The following is a 24,054-nucleotide window of genomic DNA, read 5'->3' on the forward strand; positions in this document are numbered from 1 at the left end:
AATGCAGAGCTAGGAATTGAACTACTGCAAAATGGTTCTAATGAGGGCCACAGAGATATGATTGTAGCCTCGGGGCCAAAATTGCTCTCATTTCATGCGAGTTACCAGATAGGAGGGAAAAGCACTAACAGCCTGGCTGACGAATGAATGTATCCCAGGACACGTTCCAGCGTAGCAGATATGCTGGTGCCTGCTAAATTACAACGAACCACACGAGAGCAAACTGCTGCCTTCAAACAGCGTCTTGGTCACGGAGCTTTTGTTTTAAGCAACACAGCTACAACATGTTTGTAAAGAAAGAGGCCCACACTGATGTTAGCAAGCAACAGCACAGCAATAGTTTGCTGCAGCAAAGTTTGATTTCTGAGGTTTTATTGTTCATACTTGCAACAGATGCGCAGTTATAACCAGTTCTGTTGCTTCAAATCCCAGGCCAAATAGAAAACCCTCAACCCCCAAAACCTAGAAGTGCAGGGGCAGCTTGGGTCCTGCAGGCAGAGGACAATGTTGTCAAAAGCATCTAAGTGGCTTCAGCATCCCAGTCCCGTTCACTTTCAATGGGATTTTGGCTCGCAAGTCATTTAAGCACGTTTGACAGTTTTACCCCAAGCAGCTGGATCTCTCTGCTATTTGAAGTCGATCTAGATGCCACACCTGAAACCCAGCTTCAAAAGAAAGAGGCCCCCACTAATTCTGTTCAGTGGTTTAAGCTGCAGGCTCAAAAAGCAGCAGTTGCTATGCAAGTAAAACTTTGGGGGCTGAGGTTTCATGCTTCAGACAAAAGAAGTGCTTGCTCAACTAGCCAGCAGTCAGTTAACCTCCATATAGAAGGGAGAAGAGGGTTTAAAGAGCTAACTGAACCTTCCCACTCCAAGTATTTTATGAGCTACTGAACTTCTGCAGCGGTTGCCTGGAGGCATCCTTCCCCAGGTGGGAACAGCATGTTTAAAGACAAATTTAATCAGGCATTTGGGACAGCGGCAGCCCTACTAAATGAGGGCTGGTCAGGCCTACAGCTTGACTCCTGCTCTTGGCTGTGCTCCCTTTCGAGTGCCTAGCCTCTAAAAGGCAGTTTTTTAGCAGTGGTCAGAGACAATGGAAAGGAAACAGCATAAAGTGAAGGACAGTTTGATCAGCTAACTGGGGTCAGCCAGATCAGTCAGCCAGTTCAGGGCTTCACGGAAGGATCTGAGCAGATGTGTTCCTTATTTCTCTCCCTCCTTCACTCCCCCTGCACTGTGGTTGTGCTACTTCCTTCCTACAGCTTCACAACTGTTCTTGCTCCACATGTCTCACAGGAAGTTAACAGGTCAACCAAGCATGTCCAATCCCAGTGAAATCCTCGGCAGCAGTCTCTCTCCGGGCTCTGCCCCCCACTCGGCTTTCTGGCGCTGGGTCCCCATTGACCTGCAGCAGCAGCAGGCTCTTCCTTTCCGGTTTCCTGTTTGCTGATCAGGAACGGTCTTCCACTGTAAGAGCTCAAATCTTGCACAACGATTAACAGCAAAGGCAGATTTTAATCCCAGTTTCCCCTTCATTAATGCCTGCATTTACTGGAGTTACAGAAATCCAGCTTTCCCATGCCAACAGCCTTCAACCCTTTAAGCACTAACTAAAGCTGATAGGCCTGGTGCAATTTGGTCTGCACCGGGAAGGGGTTATGCCAGCGACACTCCCGGGCACCGCTACTATGACACTATACTAACTTGAAGGGAACGAGCTGCCCATCTGTCAAGCTCATTCTATCAATAAGGAGCTATAGATCCTGTGAGGCAGGAGTTAAATGGTGCAGTGATGGAAATTAGCTCATTCCCAAACTCTTCAAATCTCCTAAATTGCCTCACAGCCTCATTAGTTGCTGATAACCTGATTTTTAGAAATGCTTGAGCAATGGCAGTTTCCACTGCTGGAAGCTGAGTGCTCAGCATCTCTGACAATTCAGCTCCTGGGCTCCAAAAATGGAAGTGAAAATACTTAACAGGTTTGGCAGCTGTGATCTACCGAGTACATTTCTGCATACAGCCATGCTCAAATTGACCTAAGAATTAAGCTTGTAATTCTAAGACCAGCCTTGGCCTCAAAACAACCCCCCAAGCTAGAATTACTTGAATCACACCCTAATTAGCTTGAACTTCTCTTTAAATTAATGAAATCAGCAGAGTTTGAGACTGGCAGAGATCACAGGTCAATGATACTGAGGAGTTGTAGGGGGAGCATAGGGAGGAATACAAGCAAGTTGCACAGCTCCAATATCTCCAGAATTGAACAGGAAAGGGGAGACTTGAGATTTCAACTGGAGAATTAAAAAGGCTATGCCCTGGACAGGTGGCAAATGCCAACTCAGGGCTGGAGGAAGGACCCAAGAGATGCTCCTAAAAGAGTTCAGGAAAGGGGTGGAAGTATGAAGGGGAACACCCTCTCCCCCCAACACCAGGAGAAAAGCCGCCAAGTACATAAGATGGGCAGGTATGGATTTAAAGGCAGAGATTTTGGGGAGAAAATACAAATTGTAGGCTCCTTAACACCATTCTCAAGAGGGGTTCTGCTACATATGCTGGGACAACACACCCAGGTAAAACTTCTCTCGTCAAACGTTTGGTTTATTCAGTGTGACTTCATCAAAAAGTGGCTAGGAAACCACAGGAACTTGTAGCTCAGCAAAAAGGTAATGATTTCCAGGTGTTTCATTTCTTGCCATTACTAAGGACTTGCATGGTTTTAAAACAGCTTCTCCCAACCCACCTGCTTCTGCTATGTGCTTGACTACAGGACATTCTGCCTGATTTCCTAGACCAGTGGTTCTCAGCCTTTTTTTGTACCAGGATCCATTTGTAATCATCAATGGCCAGTCCTGACCCAATGCCCCACACTCTCAACCTGCTGCCCCCTTCTCCCAGGCCCCCAGTGTGTGGGGCAGGGGGGCACAAAACAGCCCCTTGCAGGCTGTAAGGGAAAAGCTGGTTTCCCATGTTTTCCTCCTTTAAAAGGAGAGTCCAGTTTAAAAGTTTGATCCGTTCTTAAAGTTTGTACACAACCCTTTCATATATTCTTACAACACATTTTTAGGTTGCAATGCACAGGTTGAGAAATCATACCTTACAAGTGTGGTCTACTGTTGCAGCTTGCTTCTTTGCTGTCATCTGTAAGCATCTTTTTGATCACCAAGAAGATCACACCAATGATGAGCTCTACACGTTCAGCGGAGCAAAAATATTCCCCCCTTCCTCCCCACATTCTGCAGATAAAAATACGGGCTGGATAAAGCCACACAGGCAGGCAATGGTAGGAGGCCAAATTATATTCAGAACTTCCAGGTCCTAATTGCATGTTCATCGTTCCAGAATAATGTCATATTTCTGACAAGTGCTGCAAGAAATTATGGCTACATAAAAGGAATGGATGTGAAATTAAACCCTGAGTTTCTCCAGGGATTCATATCAGCACCATGCAATCAACACTAGATGGCGTTTATAAAAAACAGACCCAGCATGGACTATGGGTTAGTAGCAGCACACACCCAAGTGTGGAACTGCTATATCCAAAAGGACGCCATGCTTCTTGTGTGCTGTAAACACTGGTGACAACATGTGATATGAACTCAGACCCCATCATGTGCTTACTTCTCATGCCCAGCAATTTCAAGCTGTTAAATCTGCTAGACCAGCAAACTGCTGTGATCAGATACAGCTTGGGAGAAATCTGGGCTTGACCAAAAAAAAAAAAAATAAATAAAAAGTCAGATTAAAACACGATTTCTTCTGACAAGAGCAAAGCCCTGAAGATGTCCATCAGTTGGCTCTGCTGGCTTCCAAAGAGTCTCATTAATAAACAGCTTGCAATTAAGCAGCCTTTAATCCTAGGATCCCAACACCCATAGGAAGAAAGCGCCCCGACTGTACTGATGGGGAAACAGAGGTGTAGAGCAGTTTAATGGCTGGGCTAGACTTGCACAGGGACCCTGGTACAGGGCCCAAAACAGAACCCACGTTTCAACTTCAAGCCCTTTGCTCCAACGCAGACAGGTTCAAGACCCAAGTACAATGCCATAATAGAAGCTGCCCTTGAATCAATTTTCCCAGGAATGACACTAAATTTTCTGAAGATTTAAGGGCTCAAAAATTTAATAGAGGGCTCAATTTAAGCAGATAAATAGCTGTGCCACATTCACATTCCAGAAATAACAGCTGTGTACTATGTCCTGCCACCCTACCGGCAACCACCGTACTCTCAGCATTACTGTAACTTTGCCCCCTGCACACAGGCGCTGCATACAAATGCCCAAAAAGTGATCCCGAAATGACATTTATAACTCAACGGCAGCTTCAGAGTCTTCTGCACACAGTAATCGGGTTTAAAAATAGAAAGGACGGAACTACTTTCAACAAAACTTCCAACACAGGAAGTGAATGAAATTCCACTTAACTATTACTGACAACAGCAGGAGTCACCTTCCAGAGCAGTGCTGAGCCACTGAGCTTTAAAAGCACTTCCCCAGGCTGCTGTGAAGCTATTTCTAGCACTGTCACCAAGACAGACATTTTAGAACCAGCAAGTTACATGCCCATTCCACACGAGTCTGCCGAGTCAGCTAGACCGCATTGACTGTTTGTGGACCAATTCATCAAGGCACCAGTGGGGAAAAAAAGGCATCTGGCAAGTTAATTAGATGCAGCAAACCTTTTTACCAAGAAGAGTCTCAACCCAGAGCATCATCGTCACTTCCTGGCTAAGATGCTTAAAAAAAAAAAAAAAATCACACACACAAAAAACCCCTTTAACATTGCCTTCCTGTTCTTGGTACAATATAAAAGAGCACCAGGTATTTAGCCTGCAGTTTTAGATGCGTCACACATTAGTACTGTGTGTTCAACAAAGGTTTGAGGGGACACTAAAAAAAAACAACAAAAAACCACATGAGAGCATAGTTCTAAATATTTCTGCTCATTCCTTCTTCATTAGTTGCAATCATTTGCAGGGGTGTGAAGAATCTTAGTTTGGGTTCTCATCTGTATCAGAAAGGCGACTGATTACAAGGTTCTGGTTTTGTGCAATGCTCAAGAGCCAATACGTTGGTACTAGCATGTTTGGATTTTGGTGCTGCTGGAAAAAAAAAAACCTGAATTTTTTTTTTAAAAAAGCTACAGACAGAAAGCTCCAATTAAAATGTTAAGCAATGCCAAGATACGTTTCACAAGACTACAGAACTAAACACATTAATGTCTAATTCTGTGTGTTCTCCAACAAATGGGAACAAACACAACACAAATTTGACATCTGTGCCTATACCCTTTCAATCTATAGACTCATAATGCACTTCAACATTATATAAACCACAAAAATGAAGTTAATTCTATGCTGCAGGGCAGCAGCTGGCTTAATATGCTGCTCCAACAGTCACGGTGGGGGTGGGGGTACTTTGGCACACATGCAAAGGGATAGGAGATGGAGCCCAGAGAGGACATCAGATTTTAGCACCTTCCCTGCTGCCCAGCATTCATACCACAAGAAGCGGGCAACTTCGCCAGCACCTGATCTTCCGATTCTAGGCGTTCAGAGCCCGAGGCTTGGATCACTAGCAATGGACCGCTTTGCTCTTTCCATGCGAAGGGAAAACCCCTCTCTGACTCCTGCTGGATTTGGCTCTTTAATCACAGAGTGCTTAAGAGGAAGCATAAATCAGACACTAGACTAGGGAGTTCTTGGACGTTTCCTCTGAGAACGTGCAAGGCAAAGGATGGTGGCCTGGCTAGTTAGCAGATGCATTCCTTTATTGCATTCTCCGAATTATAACAACACAACCTGACCTCTGACAGGGGTTTTATTTCCAAACACCCCTCAAAACAGCTCTACTAGGCCACTTATTCTTGGGACAAGAGTTGAAGCCCCAAGACACAGGCATCCCAGTGACCACATCACAATGCTGTAAGAAGTCCTAGCTAGAGCAGTTCCTGAACACACCCTCTCACCCTTCAATTGAAACAAGGTTCCTCCATCACTGCTCAACCCTCCCCAGGTTCTGCCCTCCACGAAGCTCAGGAAAAGGAGACTCTCCTCGAAGAAGCAGAGTGATGCCACAAGCATACAAACAGGTCATCCTTCCATGCTGCAAAAGTTTCCTCTGCCAAACCTCGTTCTCAAATCCGGCATATCGCTCCAGCGCATGGGTCAGCAACAGTTTTGGCCAGGCTGCCAACAACATCCCAGCCTCGACTCACTCCTCAATTTGGCATGCCAGGGGCAGACTGGCAGTGGGTGCATTCACGCCTCCAGGAGGATGGTGAGGGAGGGGCCAGGATGCACAGCCTCAGCCCTTTCCCTGCTGTGCGCTCCAAGGACTGAGTACAGCTGCTAACAGCCACAGAGCCCAGGCTACTCGCAGCAGGCGATGGGCAGGCTGCAAACAGCTGCACCGGGGTCTGGAGCTCTGGCCTGTAGCCCCCTTCCCAGCCATCTGCCTGGAGGCATGCATGAACCTGCTGGCAACAACAAGCCAAGCCGGGGCTTTGCAGACATTGGTTTGCAGTCTCCCAGCCAACTGCCACAGCCGGCCTGGGCTCTGGGCAGGCCCCCGCCAACTGCCACAGAGCCCGGGCTGTGCGCAGCAGGTGGCTGGGAGGTTACAAGCAGCTGCACTGAGGTCTGCGGAGCCCAGCTCAGCTCGTTGCTGGCAACCAGTGCATGAATGCCTCTGGGCGGATGGCAGGGGAGAGGCCAAGGTTGCACTGCCTTGGCCACTTCCGCACCATGAGCCAAGGCGCACGTGCAGCCACCATCAGCCACGGTGCCAACCCAGGGCTCCGGACCCCAGTTGCAGCCTCCTGGCTGCCTGCTCCAAGCAGCTGCTGCCTGCCACAGAGCCCGGGCTGCTTGAAGCAGGGCTTACAGGCCCCCCACCGCCTGCTGCGGGCAGCCCAGCTCCATGGCCAATGGCATCTGCCCAGAGCCTGAGCCGGCTGTGGCGTACCAAACAAAATGGCCTCACACGCCACGCTCTGGCACACGTGCCGGGGGTTGCTAACCCCTGCTCCAATGTCTCAAATCTTGTCAACATTTCAGGTTAGAAATTTGGCCACGAGGATAAAAATTCCTGAGAAAACTCCAGCTTGCATCTTTGTTTTCAGGCCGTCAAACATTTTAATGAAAAGTGTCAGAATGGCACACTGAGGCAGGGCCTGAGCCAACTCACACAGCCCTTTCCCTGCACTCATCTGGACTCAGACCTCCGGGTTTGCTCGTCATGCTGCTGGCACTGGGAGAACACTGCACCACTATAATTCTAGCCACATTTCAGAAGCAACCAGTTGTCAATGAATCGTGCTGCCAAGTCAGCGGTTGCTGGCATGCTAACTGGAAATACAATCTGACCCACATTTCAGGGAGTTGGGGACAGAGCAAAGGATGCAAGTTCATGAACTTGTTTTCCTGCTCATAAAAGGGTGTTTCAGATTATTAGAAAGCAACCAAAACCTGGCTGAATTTCCTATGAAGCAGAAGTAAACTTCATCTACAAATCCTCACTCACTGTTTTCAAGCTGGAACTACATCATCGTAGTGTGTTTCAGTGGGAAAAAAAATGCAGACGGGTAGTGGCACACAGGTTCAAACCCCAGCAACCTGACCAACATTTCAACCAAGGATGGTGATAAACTAGTTGGATGCTTGTCCAGCTCTAGCCACAAAATTAGAGTTCACAATGTGAAGCAGTTTCCTAGACAAGTGTATCCCAACCTCTATTACTGTGCAATACTGCAAAAACTCAAATTTCACCTCTGAACCTGGTCTGCAAGATAAGGGTAGTGTTTGTGGTAGGAAAGAAGCTTAAACATAAAATGAAATTGTATGCAATGTTAGCTCCAATTGGCTATAATTCTGAAATTCATGAGAAAATACTTCATCTATCCATTAAAGCCCACATTTAAAGAAACAGATTCATGCTCCCCCCACAACACATTTAAATGGTAATGAATTTCTCATTGGGTACCAGGCAGTTAGCTTGCACTCGTGTTGCAGCCTGGCAAGAAGGCCTTTCTCTGGGACAGCTTCGAAGTCTGTTCCACTCTTTAACTTGCTCTAATTTAAATGCAGATGTAGTCACCACAAGTACTCTAGTATTTTGGAAAGTCTTCGCTGCATTAGGAGGAAGTAACAGAAGGAGTGGGGGTTCTCTTTTTGGCTTTCTCTTTTGTATTGCTACAGTTAGAAACCCTTTTCATTTGCTTTTTGCATTTTGGTGGGAGGGCAGGGAGGGATTACTGGCCCAAGCAGAAGTTGCCCCGCTAGATGTTTCTTGGTTAGAATTTACATGGGTAATATCTTAAAGCACAAAACAAACCTGGAAGGAAAAAAAAAAAAAAAATACAACCTCTCCCCCCAACCTCTTATTTTTGTCTTGCTTTTAGCTCTGTTTCCTTCCTCTCGCCGAGGTTGAGTATTCTCGTTTCCAGTACACATTAAACAGCTGAAGCTTTTTTTTTTCCTGCACAGATTAGTAATTCTATGCCCTGGAGCAAGTGTACAGTATGAAATCCTGCTGAGGCAGCAGCATGCAAATCTTGCTGTCAGAAGGCATGACAATTTGGTGTGCTCCAACATCTGAAACCTCAGTCGCAAGTAGCACTGAGTTCAGTTGAAGCATCCTCCCCCCCAGCCCCCCGCCCCAATGCTATGTATTTGCACACAAAGTAGCTAAACCCGAGTTAACATTTCCTGACTTTACATCCTACCTGCATAAAATGACAAGGACTAAGGAAACAACATTTCAGTCATTTAATGCCCACTGGCGCCTCTCTCAACTTCTAAACATCTGCTTCTCTCATGCAGTCCCTCGATCTCCACACCAAAGCTTCAATTAAGAAGGAGGAATTAAGCTTAAACATGTACAGTGGAAATGAGAACAGGAGACTACAAACTGATTCAGAATATGGAAAGAGAGCCCATTTCCTACATTCAAAGACCATTAATACCCAGGAAATGGAGACATTTCACATCTGTATTTATCGATGGGCACATTCTTTTGGTCACATTCCCAACCATACCTGATAGTATTTAGATACCTGCCAGGAAAGAGATCACTTGTTAAGTGACATTTACAGTTTGCCCAGCAGAGCAAATTTATGAATGGTGACTGTTGTGTGAACTACAGCTTCCCATTTCTGTCACAGGCAACTGGGTCTTCTGTGAGGGAACTGAAAGCATTCCAGTGCTGTATCACTGCTAACACCTACTTCCCACTTACCATGAACTTAAGATTAAGCAAGCTCAGCAGACAGGAGAAGGTGGTGGTGCTGCTGCCACTGCCCCACTGCAGGAAGTAACCTTTATTTAGCCAGAATTCTTCTCTTTGTGTTCAAAAGAAAGAAACCATCTGGGGTTATCTAGCCCCACCCTTCTCCACTGCATCCACCCTCTACCTACCTCCTTTGCACCGCTTGGGTAGATATTGTTCGTGCACCTCGTTCTATTGAAAAGTCACTTCCAGATAATCAATCACACGCAATAAAAGGGCCCAGTTATGACACTGGGTAAACACACTGTAGGATGGAACAATTGATGAGGTCATTTTCTATCCCCACTGCTACCTAAGTGACAAGGTCAGTTGTTCCTCCTGCGATCTTGACCATGTTACACCCTGGTCTTTTGAATTCAAATGATGGCAGCCTTCGAGACTCTACAAGTGCTGATCCAGCCACCTCCGCCACCCCCCATGCCCTCATTCCCTCCAGTTCGATTATGCCGCCAGCCTCATTATGTTGTTTGTGCCCAGCACAGGTATCTCTGAACCTTCTTGCACCAGGGCCAGACACAGGAATGGGTGAACCGGGCAGCTGCCCAGGGCCCAGACATAAAAGGGGTCCCAAAATAGCAATTTAAAAAAAATATATATTACCATTACCCATAGCAAAGGCAGGGGAGGAATACTAAAAATTTGCCCAGGGCCTCCAAAAGTCTAGGTACGGTGCAGGGCACAGCCCTGACGTGCACCCAACCCTTTCTGGACTCTATTGCAAATCTACTCCTCTCTCAGTACACATGGCCCTTATGAAGGTTCGCTGCTGGTAGTGGAGGGTGGGGGGAGAAGGTGTTTAGGGCCAGATGGTTGAGTCTTCAAGGTAGCATGTGCACATTTCTGAGAATCATGATAATCCTTCCATTACTGTCTACGCTTTAGACTCCAAGCAAAGCCAGGAACATGTCATTTTAATATTATAATATTAGCATGAACTATATATAACTGAATGGCCTCCCCCTTTCTGGTTAGGTGACAACACATATCCAGACAGAATACAAACCTTATTACCCCATCCTGGGATACTTCTCAGAACAAAAGAATATACCTTTTTTTATGGGAAGAGTAAGTCACTAGACTCTTTTGAGTATGTATCTCTCTCTCTCTCTCTCTCCAAAGGAATCAAGCCTTGAAAAAAAACCAGCCGATTCCAACATCAAGAAACACCAGTTGCTGTAATTATACTTTACTGAATTCAAATACAAAGTTATGTGTACAGTATTTTGAAACTATGCTGCTAATTATCAAGTACAAACCAGACCCATAAGGCCCTACAAAAAGCTATATGCAGATGAAACAATCATTTCTTAAGAAGAAAAAAAAAAAACCTAATCCGGAACTGTCATTTTCAAATTTAACTACAAGTTATTGTTCAGTATTTTTATAGTCTGTATTAACTCCAAAATAGTCATTGCACCACACACGTTCAGTTAAGCAGAGCTGGTGCGGTTTAGAAGCAGCCACAGTTCTGTTGTGATAGTGAGCTGTAAATAAATGTGTGAATTAAATGGAAGAGCTAAGCAACATATCAGTAATGCTCCCATATCACAGTGCTGTGGAAAGAAAAACCACCCAAAAGAGTCCAAAATAACGCAATACTTGAAGCAAGTCGACAGTAGTGCAAGTGAACCACTTTACTCCAAACCGCAGCCCTGCAAGCTAAGAAACAGCAGTTAGAGTCCGAAGAAAAGAAAGGAAACAATTGAGTGTTAATAGCAGTGGAAGTCTGCTAAACTTAGCACTGATGTTAGCCACAGAGAAAGGATGCTTTGGGTACACCTGCTGTCAATGAACAGGGAAAGAGAAAGAGACCGAGTTTAGTTTGATTTGGTTTCTGATCACTCTTTTAAAAAAAGGCCAGCTTTGCAGCAACATGCCTGTGTAGGGTGTTTCCAAAAGCCTATTTCAACTTCCTGAATACAGCAGAAAAACAGGTGCGTCAAAGAACTCTCTTACAGATAAAATACATCGACATCAAGGGCTTCTGCTCTAATCTTTAACACTTCATCCTCTAAACCCTTTCAATTTATATTCCTTTCTGTTATGGGATCTTAAACTAAGCCCATTTTACAGTAAAAATCACGCGGCAGCCATATTATGCTTCCGCACAACCCTGATGTAGGCATCGCATATGACACAAACCAACAAGAAATGAAAAAAACGCTCAGGACTGGATGACGCGCAAGGGTTGCACGGTAGGTTTTTGGGCATCAGAGCTATTTGCTAAATGGATAAATGTCAGTCATATCATTACGTTCTAAGATGCGCCCGAGTCTTCATGCAACACCTCTGTGGCAGCTGCAAGCACTACGAAGGATCCATGATCACAGACACCCTCGGAGAGCATCTCTCTCTCTCTCTCTCTCTCTATTTCTGCCTCGGGGCCTGGGCACATTACACTAACTCCAGCATAACTTACATTCGTTTTGTATTGCAGCCTAAAGGAACGCTGCTTTCCAGACCAGACAGAAAGAAAAGATCTCCTGGAGGCAATGTCAGCATATGAGCTATTTCTATAACTTACAGCTCTGCAGCTAAGTGCCATGTGTTCACTCCTCTTTATACTGGTTTAAGGCGAGTTATAGTGGTGTGAAAAAGTAAGCGCCCAGGCGCCCAGTCCAGCTCACAAGAACACATCGTGGATTGTATTCAAGCTGCTCAAAGATCAAAAATATTTTGCATTCAAAAAAGATTTAAAAAACCCAGCTCCCTGACCTGTCACTTGTTAATCAGGGGGGCATGCTTATAAACAGGACCCAGCATGACTGGCACACTAGTTATGCAAATATCCAAATCCTGCCTTTGCTCTCAACTGTGAGCTATCTATAGGGTCGGAAATAAGAGACTGCACAACAGGAAACAAAGTACTGGTAATGGCTGAATTCAGAAGATGGGAAGACAGATAAGGCATTAGTAATAAAGGAATAAAGGGAATTCAAACCACTGAGAAAGGCTGAAGGAGAATATAAAAGCAAGCACCTAACAGGGTGAATAAAAACAGATTAAAAAAGCAGGTTTACGGAAGCATTCCACCTAGCTTCAGCACAAGCCACAGAAACCAAGAGCGAGATGAGCAGCATCTTTCCTAAGCAAGAAGAGATGTACACACGCTATACTAAAAGAGGAAGTAAAGTTCAAGTGACAACCAGATTCAAGTTCACAAGTCTCAGCTTTTTCCAGAACAGCCAATAATCAACTTCTAAAACAGGTCAGGGAGTAGCAATTTCTTCCGCTGCCTTAGGTATCCACTGTCAAGAAAAGAAAAAACCCTGAACTCACATCTCAAGTAAAGGAGAAAACTATTCAATCATTTCACTGAAGTAAGATTATGTGAAGATTGTTCCTTAAAGCAGACTTTCACTTCTCCTTTAAGTCCAAGGATCCCAATTTGCTTCTGCAAGCTGCAGTAGCTGGTTTTTAACTGCCACCTGATAGCACAGTAATTGGCCTGGCACACTGCTGGAAGTGGAAGGCCCGTCAAGCCCACTGGCAAAAGATGCCACCTGAATCAGAGAACACATTCTTTCAGGGCAAGTAATATCCTGAGTTGATGCCTGACTCATGTGTACACACTATTTTTATCAATGGTGCATTTTTATTCTGTGGAGAAACAGAAACAATAGGAATGCTACCAAGCCACCGCTGCTCCCCAGATAAAGACTATCTAAAGTATATCCTTCAGACACAAATCAGCGTATTGTACTATGGTCGCTACTCTCTTCCTAGGATGAGATGAAGAGGGAGTGGAGAAGCAGCTAAAACTTCAAGGGCTGTGGCTGAGACAGATGTGGGCTTACCAGATGCTGCAGGCCCAACAACTTCACTACTATGGGGCTGTCAAATCTTCAGCAGACTGACTCCGAGACAGCGCTAGTGACAGACCCCGAGGGACTAGTCACGTGGCGTTTCATTTGGAAATATTTATTACGCTGGCCCCAAACCTTGACATCTTGACCCAGAAATCTGAAATTAAATTTTCAAAAGATAAACAGCAAACAAGAAATCTATGGCAAGTCTCACTTGGAGCTCTGAAGCAGAGCTCCACAAGGCTTGTGAACAGAAAGCTATGCATTTGACAAAAAGCAGGGCTAAAATGTCTTTGCGACACATTTGTTCCACTTTGACGTTCTACATTGGAGAAGTTACTTGGAGAGCAAATTGTTACGCAGAGACTTGCAAGGCACTACCTAAAAAGCTGAACCACTTAGAAATCCTAATAAAGCAAGTCCTGGAGGGTCATGGAAGAGTGAACAAAAACAGACATTAATAAAGGTGCCATTATATGAACACACCATAATACAAAGTTATGAAACAAATTTATGCAAAGTAAATGTTCCATCACTTCCCATTTTTGTTTAGAAATGACATGCAAAGAGTTGCTAGGGCTTCATCCATTTAACAGTCGCTTGACTGCAAACAAACTTAACTGAATGGTTAGTTCCACTTTTTTTTTTTTTTTTTTTTACATATATAAGACAAAAAACACCACTGCTCTGGGTGTGCACCAAGCAAAGCTAAATAACATGACAGTCACTTCCTACAACTCCCACCATTTTCCATGCCAGACAAACCTAGCAACCTCACTCTGCTCCTGACACTGAAAATGTCCCAATTCTCCTCCCACCCAAGATGCCAAGGAAGCTATACGGGCCGCAGAGCACGGTGCACTGCCCAGCAGATTCAGGTTATTTTGGTCAGAGGGGAAGAACAAGTTCCAAATTTAAGATGCTCTCAAAGATGACATCATGTCAGCAGGCCCCACCTTTTAAACTAAAAAGACTTCATCTCAACCATCTCTGCTGACCCCGATTGTGGCAGCTGAGTCAAGGGAGGCAGGTCTCTGTCTAATAAGACTTTTGCAGACCAAAATTAAACCCACTCAGAAACCAGCTTGCAGCCATAAAAGTAATGGGGCAATACCCTCAAGGAGAGATACCTAATTTAATAAGTGGCCTGCCAAATTCCACTTCAACTCCTGCAAGCAGCAGTCAAAACTGAAATGATAAAAATGACCTACTATGACTGGATTCAATGAAGCATACATGCTGCTTCAAAAACTTTTCCCGTAGCCGTGTGTGCATGTGCACACACGCAAGGAGTGAGTGACAAGGTAAAACTCTACAGACCCTCCCAAATGTGCTTGCAAGGAAGATGGAAATTACCCTCTGAGAATTTTCAGCGAGGAGAGAAAGGACTTTCTGGGGTCCGCAGTCAAGTCAGCAAAGCCTGAGGTCAATGGCATCAAATGGCTAGGCAGACTGAGCAGTACCAACAGGAACAGCAGGTCTTCACCCGTCACTGGGAAACCACCCACCAGCACCTCTTGTTCTGCACCCATACAGCTGAGCCTCAGGGAGACCCAAAGGACAGGTACAAAGGCCAGACATCCATGTCACTGTGGTCTCTCTCTAAAGGGAGGGCTGTGAGGGCAGTGCCTGAAGTAAGGAGGGCGAGCATAGCTTTTGTCAGTGGCCAGCAACAACATTTCTAAACTACTGATAAAGTGATCTGCTGAAAGAACAGCCTCCCACAGAGCCCTCTGGATGAGCTCAGGTTCCATTAGACTCAAACAGGTCCATCACATGCCCAGGAGAGACTGGCTCCAACTCAAATTCTAGCAGAGGGTTGAACGGAGATAAGAAGGGTTTAAGTCTCAATTTTATTCCCCCCTCACCGCAGCCTCATATGTTTCCATCTGTTTTTTTTAAATTAAAAAAATGAAGCACATGCTCGGAGCTGAAATACAAATTCAGAGAGCAGAGGTCCTGACTCCAATCTCCAAAACGAAATACTTCGTTTTCAACCCTAAACCCCGCCCCCCCGCTATACTAACATCCTTGCCAATTCACGTACAAAAGAACTTTACAGCTATACTCACTCCAACATGGAGTTGTTCTCAGATGCATAAAAATCGCATGCCTGCTTAGAACAGAAATAATCTTATTCTTTATCCAAGACTCAACAGCCAAGAATGCTCAGATCTAGAATACTGATCTCTTCTTTGTCCTCTCACTGCTTTCACTCTAGCCCAAAATATTTCACTTCAAGTTTGATCTTCTCTAGCTAGCTTTAAGTCTCCTTCACCACCAAACTTTTTGTTCTCACTCCCAGACGCTGGATTACCCATTAAGCTGTGCGCTCAGTGTCCCACCCACCCAGCTAGACATGCGCTGCGAGTACTAGCAGTAAGGTTTTCCGCATTACCTAGGCTGAGAATTCTCCTCGTACATCCTTTCTTTCCCTTCCTTAAAGAGGCTGATGGTCTGTTTGGTCTTCTTCATCAAGTTCTCCATGAACACCCTGAAGTACTCGTTTTCTCCCAGGGTCTCCATCTTCCCCTCGTAGCGTGACAGGATGGTTCGGAGATGCTGGTACGTATCAGGCAGCAGATCTAATATGTAGGGCGGGCTGTTCTTCAATGCCAGCTTTGGGTTCTGACACAGACGCACCACCTGCATGGAAGGAAAAAGGCAGAGTCACCAGTCTGAGACCACAAAGATTTAACAGCAACAAAGATTGCGCAGAGCTGGTCACCAGCCTTTCCCAAAATGCAAGTGCATGCAAGACACAGCGACGGACAAATAAACAGTCCCACGTGCAACTGCGGGTGCTCAAGTCCCCGTAGAAATCCCAACTGTCATAAAAAAAGCAGAATCTTCCCGACTAGCACATTTGCTTCCTGGTGTCTAGGTGCCAGGAGGTTAGGTCTCGCACTGAATTCATCTTATGAAGTGTGATGCAAGAATGTTCAATAGGCAGCATTTTTAAATGACAGAGCTGCTGACTTGCTAAATGCAAAGTGCTTCTATCAAAGGAGACACAGTCTAGACTTTTTCACGTTGCAATTTACCAGCACAATTATACTGATACAGCCACAGCAAACCTTTGCCCCTCCCCACCCCCGCCTGGTACATTTGCAAGACTGTTCCTCCTTCCTGGTGGAAAAGTTTCCTCAAGTTACATTTCAACAGGGAGACTGCTTACACATACACAGAATTGAGAATACAAGGCCAATACATTCCAGTATCAGTAAAAGTTTTGCCATTTGTGTGCTGCTTGTTTTGTACACAGCAGCGTAGGGAACCCACTGAACAGAAGCCCCACGCTCCAAAAGCCATGTTCTTCTATCATAGATGAATAAACCAGAAACCTATCCATCTGAGCTGACGTGGTATATGCAAGACAAAGATAGGGCGACTATATAGAGCAGCTCATGAAAATAAGCTTAGACAAGAGGAGAAAGAGATAGCTTTAAAAAGGATTGCACGCCTCTGAGAAAAAGTCCTTTTCTTTAGCCAGTAATAGCCAAGCTTCTCTATTATTTAGTCTAGGGAAAGAGAAAGCTGTCCACAGAATGGCATAATGGCAACTGTAAAAGTTATTAGTGCTCTCTCAGCTACAACTAAGTGCTGAAAGGCTGGCTCAGCATGGCCAAGCAATTGCAGACTTTAATTCTCTGGCCATCTTTATGAGAGACAAAAATCAAGCAATTGGGAACAAGACAGAACTAACAATTTGGGTCTTTAGCATTTAACTCAAACTTATAAAGACGACTGTGGAAAAATGCAGGTACAATTTCCTAAAGCTTTTTACTGAAATGCAAACACTGCTTTGACTGCTTAATATCGGAAGACACGAGCGGAGTCTAAAGCAGTGGCACTGTTCTGCAGGAGGATGTTACAAAGCAGATCTCCCAAGAATGCCGCACCAAATTCAGCCGGCCTTAGGGAGACGGACAGGAAAAAAAGCTTCAAGAACAACTGGGGGCCTTTGTGCATTATTATAGTACCGCCACACAACTTGGTGACCGCTACTTACCATTGCATAGCACCCTGAGAGGTACAAGAGGCTCCCTGACAGGCAACCCATTACTCTCCCCTCTCAAAATCCATAACTGAAAACCCAATAACCAATCTGAAATGGAGCTTTTAGCATTTCACTTGGCCCGCAGGTAAGTGCAAGAAGAGCCTGAGAAGATAACTTGCATCTTCCAACAACACTTCCAAACAGCTTGTACTAGTTCTTTCCGTATACACTCCATCTCTATGAAGGGAAGGGAAGGGAAGTTTCAGATGGGTGAACTGTCCCCCAAAATGACAGGTACACAAACCAGTGAAACTTCCTCCTCCATTCTGAAGCAGTGGACAAGTCTTAGACCTAGACCAGTACTCAAGAAGCATGTGGTCAAGTCACCCCACTGATTCTGACACCTCTTGCAAAATGCTCAGCGGTGAAAGCAGCTGCAAAGTGAACCACACCAGGGAACCAAACGTTAACACAATTCTCTTCTGAGAAGAGTTTTAATCTGCAACATGTATAAAACCCAATAGCGCTTTCAGCATTTCTCCAAGGCTTGCAGCAAACCACATGGGTATTTTTCTGGGAGACCTAGGTTCATTTTTAACCTGGGTTCAAAACTTTTTATGAAAAGACGACTCTTGATGTGTTATGGGGAAACTCTGCGAAGCAAGCAAGGCTCTGGAACAGAACAGCCATTTCTCTGGGTCAGCTGGCAAAGGAAACAGCGCAGCCTCTTATCTCTTGAAACTCTCCAGCTAAGTAGGAAGCAGACCTACTGACTGTCAGTAACTTCACAGGCTGACTTGATATCAATTAAACATGTTTTTCCCACAGAAACAACAAGCCAGGCACTCTTCACCACCTCTACAAAAATCCTCTTAAAAGTGGCCTCTATAAACCTCCCAAAGAAGTGGCTAGCAGACAAGAAAAGCAGAAAAACTTTGGCTTCGTTGCCACATGAATTTTAAACACAGTTTAATTATTCACCAAACCAACAACTACTTAGACAGCTGGAGTCCCCAGCACTGCTGCTTGAACCACCCAAGCATGGGAACATGCAGCGAGTTGCCTCCAAACTCCTGTGGCTGGCAAATGGGGCTGCTTTCCTTCTTCGGTAGCACCAAAAACAAGCAGTTGCACTTTGCCACCTCCTCGGCTTCGGCACTTGCAGCATCATGACAGTGTCCAGAGGAATGCTCGCGACTCTGGGAAAGCAGCAAATTACCACGCGCTTCGCTCCCTCGCCTTGCCTGCCTGCTGCCAGACAAAGTTAGAAGAAGTTCAGAAAGGCAGCAAGTACTTTGGACTAGGTATTACTGCAATAAGCAGGGAAATTTCCATTTTCAGCTCATTTCTGTGTTGTTACCTTAGGAGGTCCTGTCAAATCCAGGCTGGCTTTCAATGTTTTTTGAAAGAAACGAGCCGCTTACTAACAGAAACGTTTCTATACTTTGAAAAATCGCACCAAACGCATTCCCGCATGAGGTTTTAAACCTTTTTAGCAGGGAAAACCCTAAAGTTAAACTCATTATCATCAATACTGACATTGACTTCATGCCTTTTCATTTTCCAAGCCAAAGGAAGTATAAAGTGTAAGCAAAGAGCAAACATAATTACACATACAATGGATGTTTACATTTCCTCTGGCTTCAGGTTCACTCAGTTTCATATTTATTGCATTTATTTCATTTTTGTTCCAGCCGCTCCATTAAATTCAACTGAACTGCATATCGTATATGTGGCCCAGAACCCTTCTCAACCAGTTTCTGTCATTATCCCTTCCCATTTCCTTTTTTTGAAAACGTCTCTCTTCCCTTTTGCTTTGTTACAGACGCACACAAACAGAGGAACTAACCAGAATGGGGAAGCAGTGAACAAATGACAATATGTGAAGTGGTGCCACATGGTTTTTGAATTGTTGTTGGTTTGGGGTTTTTTTTAAGGCAATAGAAATATGCTGCTCTCTTCTTTTTCTAGTTGTCTGACACAGCTTGTGACAAAGATAGTGAAAAGCATTCAAAAGGACAGTATCAAAGTGGACGGGTCCCTTTAATAATCCAAGCTATTTCCACAAGTGTATACATTTACTTATGAGTTATGATTTGAGTGCTCCTCCAAAAACCACCTGGGACTGCTAACTGCGATTCCTCCACCCCCTCTTCCAAGTTTCAATGCGCTGCTTGCTCCAACCCCAAGCCTCTTTTCACTTCAGCCCCCCTCCACTCCTGTTACCATACCTCCTTCTACATGAACCTACGCTCTCCAAAAATACGTGCAACTAACGAGTTTCCTCTAAACCCTTCCCCCACACCTTTGTCCGTCTTGTCAACTCAGACTGGAAGGCCTTCAAGGCAGGGACTACCTCCCACTCCCTATCAGTATACTGCCAATCACAAGGCCTCCCTATTTCTGGCTGCCCCCTAGGCACTGGCACTAAATGTTTCTCTTCCTACACCAGGTTCCTAAAACAGATCTCTGAGGGGCTCATTTTATCTGGAGTCAGTCACCCAACACCACCTCCAACTTCTCTCACTCTCAGCTGAAGCCATACCGGGCCCCCACCTCCATTACCAAAAGGTGCCCAGCTATGACATTTCCCACCATGAGTTTGAAAAGCATGCCGAAATGGCACAGATATTCAAGATAAAAACCCTAGTCTCCACGTTAGCTCAGAGGCTGCCATTCTCCTTTGTGGCATCAAACCTACTCTTCCATCTCCTCCACATAAAAAGCCTCACCTCGCATTTATAATTTCCACATCCACTTCCTCAAATACCACCCAAGAGCAATGCTAAAATGCTTACTTGATATTCTGCTGCCTAGATTATGTTCCACAGGAAATTGTCATCAACTGCATCATTAATAGAAAGGTATAAAACAACTCCTCCAGCCAAGGCAGTGAAAATTACTTCACAACATGGTCTCTGATATATTAAACACTGCTTTAATTGCTATCCACAGTGAAAAGATGAGCAAATGTGATAATAGATTGACAAGAATTCCTCCCATTTTAGTGTAGTAATCTGCACAGGATGGCTACAGGCAATGCAAGGAATGACTGTTGCTTACTGTACTGTTTGTCGCAGCAATCTGCAGGCTCACAAAACATCTGAGGGCACACACGGCCTCAAAGGCATGAGTCAACCCTACTCCCTAGATAAGAAAATAATGAACTTTACCTAATTAAGCAGTAAATTGCCAGCAACACTTCCTAGAGTACAGAAGAGCATGACATTTTAAAGTGGCCGGCAGTCATCCATAAATGCTCCATGCCAAAACTCCTTATAACACAGAAGTAAAGCTTCATCTTGCTTACATGGATGGGAGAAATGGTTATAACCATAATTAGCCATGCCCCAGTTCTTGTCTTTTAGAATTTAAGACAAAACACTTGCCCAGAGTATGTAAAAGGTTCACTGCCCAATTTGAGCAGTCTTTAAGAAAAAATGTACTAAATCCTCACATGTGGGATCCTATCGGTCACAGATAAAGGCCGATTTGTGGAAGACAAGGATTCTTGACTGTGAGGGATTGCCAATTACTATTATTACCAAGTAGCACAGAATGACGTGGATCTAATGAGACCAAAGCCGGTAGCAATCCTAAGTTATCAGCCTGCACTGCAGTAGCAGCAGAGTAGCATCCCTCTTTGGGATGCGGACAGTGCCTATTTCTGTATTTGTACAGTACCTGGCACAAGTGGAACATGATCAGGGCCTCCAGCTGGATCTAGAGATTAAAGCTAACCTCATTATACTCGAGTACTGTTAGGTTGTATCATATCAGCAAACAAAAGGGCTTGGACTGGAATTTTACTGAGGCACACACCGAACAGCACAGAAACATGGGGAACCAAAACTTGACAATCAGCAACAGGGTGTTAGTGCATAAAGGAGCCTGGCCTGGTTTGTCTCAGAAGAGTTGAAGAGGCAGCAGGATCCATGCAAAGCACAGACCAAACACTGTTTCAGTTCCAAGAAGGTGCGCAAGCCACACAGCTCAGACAAGCTGTAGCTTGCACTTAAATGCCAAACCACGGTCTGCCAAAAGTGGGAAAGAAACGTGCCAGTATTCCTTCCCTGAAAGGGTGAAAAAAAAGTCTTGAATGCCCCGCCCAAACCCACCATTTGTGTGTGCAGTCATTCTGCACGTTAGATATGTGGATTCACTCACAAAGCAGAAGCTGCAAAAGTCAGGTTCAAGCAGGCCTAGATGGTGCAGATAAGCCAGGGTGGGAGGTTTTCTGAAGCGACATGAGCATATTAGAAACTGGACAGGATGCACTCAGGCCATGACATCCATGTGAAACACTGGGAAGAGATTTTCTGGTGCCCAGCTTGTTGCCAGTGACACATTTATGTTATTCTGGAAACTGCCAAATTATTCTTTGACTACACACAGAACCTGTGGACCAGTCCAGTGTACTGAATGCTTGCATTCGGTGCAGGAGTTCACCAGGGGAGCTCTACAACTACACCATGACTCACGTTCTAGCAAACAGCCTTCCTATTTGCTTAAAATGTGAGTATCCGGGAAGTTTCACATTGCCCTGTTAATGAAGACTCTCATCCCTAGTCACAAAACCCAGTGCAAGCCTCCCTAAGGAAGCCCATATCAATAGCCAAGGCATGCATAATAAGCCAAGGAAAGAGATAACTGCAAATGAAGAGCACACTGGACAGAGAAGGGAAGGCATTCTGGCCCCTACATCCATACCATGTGTCATCAGATGCGACTGTGGGAAGAAGATTGGACACAATTAATACAAAGAGGAAAATAAGGCTTCAGAGCATTTGGAAGACGGGAACCTGTTGAACAAACAGCTTAGGGCATGGAGAATGGACAAGAGCTTCTGCACAATTTTTGGCATGGGCAGGAAATTCAGAAATACTTGACTGCTTCAGTGAGAATATCTGATTTAAGAGATTAGGCAAATAGACTCAAGTCAGAAGTATTCTACACTTACAACCATTCCCTGCGTGTCTAATTTACAAGGTCACTTCTTTATCACGCACCCACCAAGTACTTCCCTATGCGCCACTACAACTTTAGGTTTGATAGCGGAAGCTGACAAGACACATAAGCCCTTCTATAAGAATTTCCCTAGCTCTGTCTTCCTTACCACAATCTCCAGGGCCAAGTGAAATACCCAAGAGTTCCTTGAATCACTAATCAGATTTTCTACCGTAGGCCCAAACCTGAACTAACTGTGCAGAAAGATGACCAGGCCTATTCAGAGCCGTCCCCCGCCATCCCCCCCCCCCCGAGGTCAATGGGACTCCACAGAGATGCAGAGGCCCAACCACTTTGATCAAATGCATCACTAGGACCTTGTATGTTTAATATAGCTACAAACTAAAAACACACAAAATTTGCAGTGCAAATGCAAGTATCACACTGTAAGGTTGCAAAGTTAGTCCGCCTGTGCTTATGGACAAGAGTTCCTTAAAACTACAGGCAGACAAGGTTCTTTGGGTAAATGGGATATCTTTTATTAGACCAACTAAATAGGCTTGAAGAAGGGTGTCTGTACCCAAAAGATTGCAAAAAACATTTTTTTCCCCAATGATTTAGTTGGTCAAATAAAAGATGTCACATTTACCCAAAGAACCTTGTCTGCCTACGTCCTTAGAGCAACATGGCTACAACCAACACCCCTTAACATTACAACTCACTTGGCTTCATTTCCTTGCTCATAATTTCATGGTAGGGAGAACATTTATGACTAAGACCAGCTCCAGAGAGAACAAGAGGCAGAAGTACCTTAAAACTGCCCAGAAAATGCAACAATAGGCAGTGTCTGTAATGCCAAGAGAGCTCCACTTTTCCCACGCCACCTTCCCCTTTTAATCCATTTTTTGGATGGTCTAATCCATATCGTCACACAGGAGCACGTGTACACACCCAGCATGTGCACGGAAGGAAGATCTGGACTGGAAGGAGCTGCATCTCTGCAATCAAATCCTAGCATCCATGTGGACAAAGACATGCACATAGCCCACTCCTTTCCACATTTGATTCCATGCCTATATCCCACCTCTTGTCTCAGCTAGAGCAGAGAAAGCCATAATGATAAACTTGGTCAGCCACACAACCCTTAAAGGGAATTTCTGCCATGACTGTGATGTATTGGTTTTCTTTTGGAATAAGAGATCCCTTCTACTCAGCCCTCTAGCATCAACGGAGCTATAGCAATATCCGCTGCAGGAGATTTGGAGCCATGGAGACAAGAGGAAGAAGAAGTGAAATGCTTGGGCCCGTAGCTTAATTGCAGGAGGTATGCCCATCAGCCCTGCCCATCCTGTTCCCAGAGGGGAAGGTGAGGGCGTAATGCTCCCCTAAGTATCACAGGCAGCTCTCCAAGTGCTTTCATTGTGCATTAGATCTACTGCACTCGTCACCTGCAATGGAAACTGGCAGTATGAACCATGCCATTCACCTCAGCCCCATGCAGGCCTCAGGTCTCATCTCTTACCCCTAACATTTAACAGCACAAGAAAGAGTAAAAAAAAAAATCTCAAAATGGGGTTTTTTTCTAACGCATATCACTTTCGGGAACCTCATTTAAACCAAGTTCCCTGATTTCCAACCCTGCCTGCGGCCTGCCAAAGCACGCCGCGCTGGTGTCACCTCACTGGTTACAGAGAGAAGGTGGCACATCTCGCCGACGTGAAGAACAAATCAATCAGGCGGGGTTATTTAAAGCAGGGGGTCCCATCCCCAGCTGGTGGTTTGATTTCCCTTCTCACAGCACCACATATTTATCACAGACGGGGTTGATTCAGGCTTTCCTGACCTGGCCCCAAGGCTCCCGGGGCCACAAGCTCCTCCAGACTTCGGGGTGGGCATGGGGAGCAACCCGGCTGCTCCCCCAGCCGCCCGGGGCAGGAGACTCCAATCCTGCCGGGGACGGGAGAGCCTCCACCACCTCCTCCTGCACCCCCTGCTCTCTGCAACAGCTCTGCTGA

General features: G+C 45.2%; 1 protein-coding gene across 1 annotated transcript in view; it reads right to left on the minus strand.

Annotated features, from left to right (window-relative positions):
- The window catches only part of CBL (Cbl proto-oncogene), a 37,321-nt gene extending 21,562 nt beyond the window's left edge, over nt 1-15,759 (minus strand). The window contains exon 1 of the mRNA XM_019547083.1: nt 15,491-15,759. Coding sequence (XP_019402628.1) covers nt 15,491-15,744 — 254 coding nt within the window. The 5' untranslated portion in view covers nt 15,745-15,759. The remainder of the gene's footprint in view (nt 1-15,490) is intronic.
- Nucleotides 15,760-24,054: the final 8,295 nt, after the last annotated feature.

The sequence above is a fragment of the Crocodylus porosus genome, unplaced genomic scaffold, assembly GCF_001723895.1.
Source record: "Crocodylus porosus isolate Cpor-Errol unplaced genomic scaffold, CroPor_comp1, whole genome shotgun sequence".
NCBI lineage: Eukaryota > Metazoa > Chordata > Crocodylia > Crocodylidae > Crocodylus > Crocodylus porosus.